General features: G+C 34.6%; 1 protein-coding gene across 8 annotated transcripts in view; it reads left to right on the top strand.

Annotated features, from left to right (window-relative positions):
* The window catches only part of LOC103394758 (roundabout homolog 1-like), a 76,906-nt gene that overhangs the window by 68,428 nt on the left and 7,031 nt on the right, over window positions 1–1,447 (top strand). For all 8 annotated transcript variants that reach the window (XM_025065557.1, XM_017041910.2, XM_017041909.2 and 5 more), the window contains one exon: window positions 806–958. In XM_025065557.1, coding sequence (XP_024921325.1) covers window positions 806–958 — 153 coding nt within the window. The remainder of the gene's footprint in view (window positions 1–805; window positions 959–1,447) is intronic.

Raw genomic sequence — 1,447 nt, 5'->3', positions numbered from 1 at the left:
ATATCAGTGCAGCTATGACACTGTTGACATTGTCCGTTGTCGTCAACATAGTTGTAGGACATCCTGATAAACAGGTTGTAAAATCGGGTTGGGCAATGTCAGGCTGAGTACTCAACTGGTTCAGATCATATCTGCCTCGCAGAGATTATATAGTATCAGTTGTAGAGCAGCTTTCTGCAAATAACCCTGGAAATACAGCATCCTTTGGCTCCATTTTAGAACAGCCTTAAGGACTGATATTGGATTCAACACTTTGGTAATGACGATCAGCGTATTTACAGTAGACTATTTAATTTTATTATCCTTAAAAATAACTAGTCTCTCCTATTTAAAAAAAACTCAAGCAAAATTGGTTAGAGTGCACTTGACCAATGACATATGTTTACTGTATATGTTGAAAATATTTTGGGTCCATATATATTGGTCAAAATAGGTACTAAAGATACAGAGTGATTGATTCTCTCTTGTGATTTAACTGAAGCTGCTGTTTATTTTTAGTTTGTGTTTTTTAGACTTTTTCCATCAAACACGTGTTTCTGATCAAAGTTTTCATCATTCACCAAGTTGCCCATTATGTCTCCAGTCAAATTGTCACATCACGTTTTTTGAATATCTAACAGATAAGTGCTACATGGTTTTATACAGGTTTCACAAAATACACTTACAGCGTTTGTCTATAGTTAATAGTTGTAAAATTTACAACAAACACAAGTTTCCCCTGAGTTTAACTACGTATAAATGAGATGGTGGAGAATGATGGAAGTTTTTCTTGTCCTAACATCCATTTCCTCCTTTTCTTTGAAAGTTTTGATGAAGAGGAGAGAATGAATATCTGCCCTACTCCACCTGGGCAAAGGTCGGTTTTACTACCCTCTGAAGTGTCCCTGAGTCAGCATAATACAGCATCACCACAGGACAACTGGAGCAGTGATGTCCACAGTGAAGCCAGACAGATAAGGTAAGCAATACTTCATTAATACTATGATAGATAATCATATTTTGATTATTAGAAATATCATTGTTTTTTAGATCTTCTCTCTCTGCGTATTTTCTTTTATCAGAGTAGGTAAAAACCTTATAGAATTATACTTTTTAGCTAACCTAAAGAATTCTCTTGGATCCTTAGTTTTTACTGTGTATTCATGTGTTTTCTTGGAGTATCTTGGCTTCCTTTCACAGTCCAAAAAAATTGCAGGGTTATGTCGGTGGGACTCTTACTTGACCGTAGGTGTGAATACAAGTGTGAAAATCTCTTTGGCTCTCACTGTGACCCTGGAGAGGATTATGTGGTATGAGAGCAAAATATTATTGATTGAAAATCCTATTTTATTTTAATTTAATTACAATGTAAGACATTTATAGACAATAATAATAATAATAATAATAATAATAAAAAAATAATTACATTTTTGGCCCTTCAGTTCAGTTCCCCTTCAGTTTCCCAGTC

Source organism: Cynoglossus semilaevis, chromosome 19 (assembly GCF_000523025.1).
Source record: "Cynoglossus semilaevis isolate Cse_v1.0 chromosome 19, Cse_v1.0, whole genome shotgun sequence".
Taxonomy (NCBI): Eukaryota; Metazoa; Chordata; class Actinopteri; order Pleuronectiformes; family Cynoglossidae; genus Cynoglossus; species Cynoglossus semilaevis.
The sequence above is the reverse complement of the archived record's forward strand: the minus strand, read 5'-3'. Positions and strand labels throughout refer to the sequence as shown.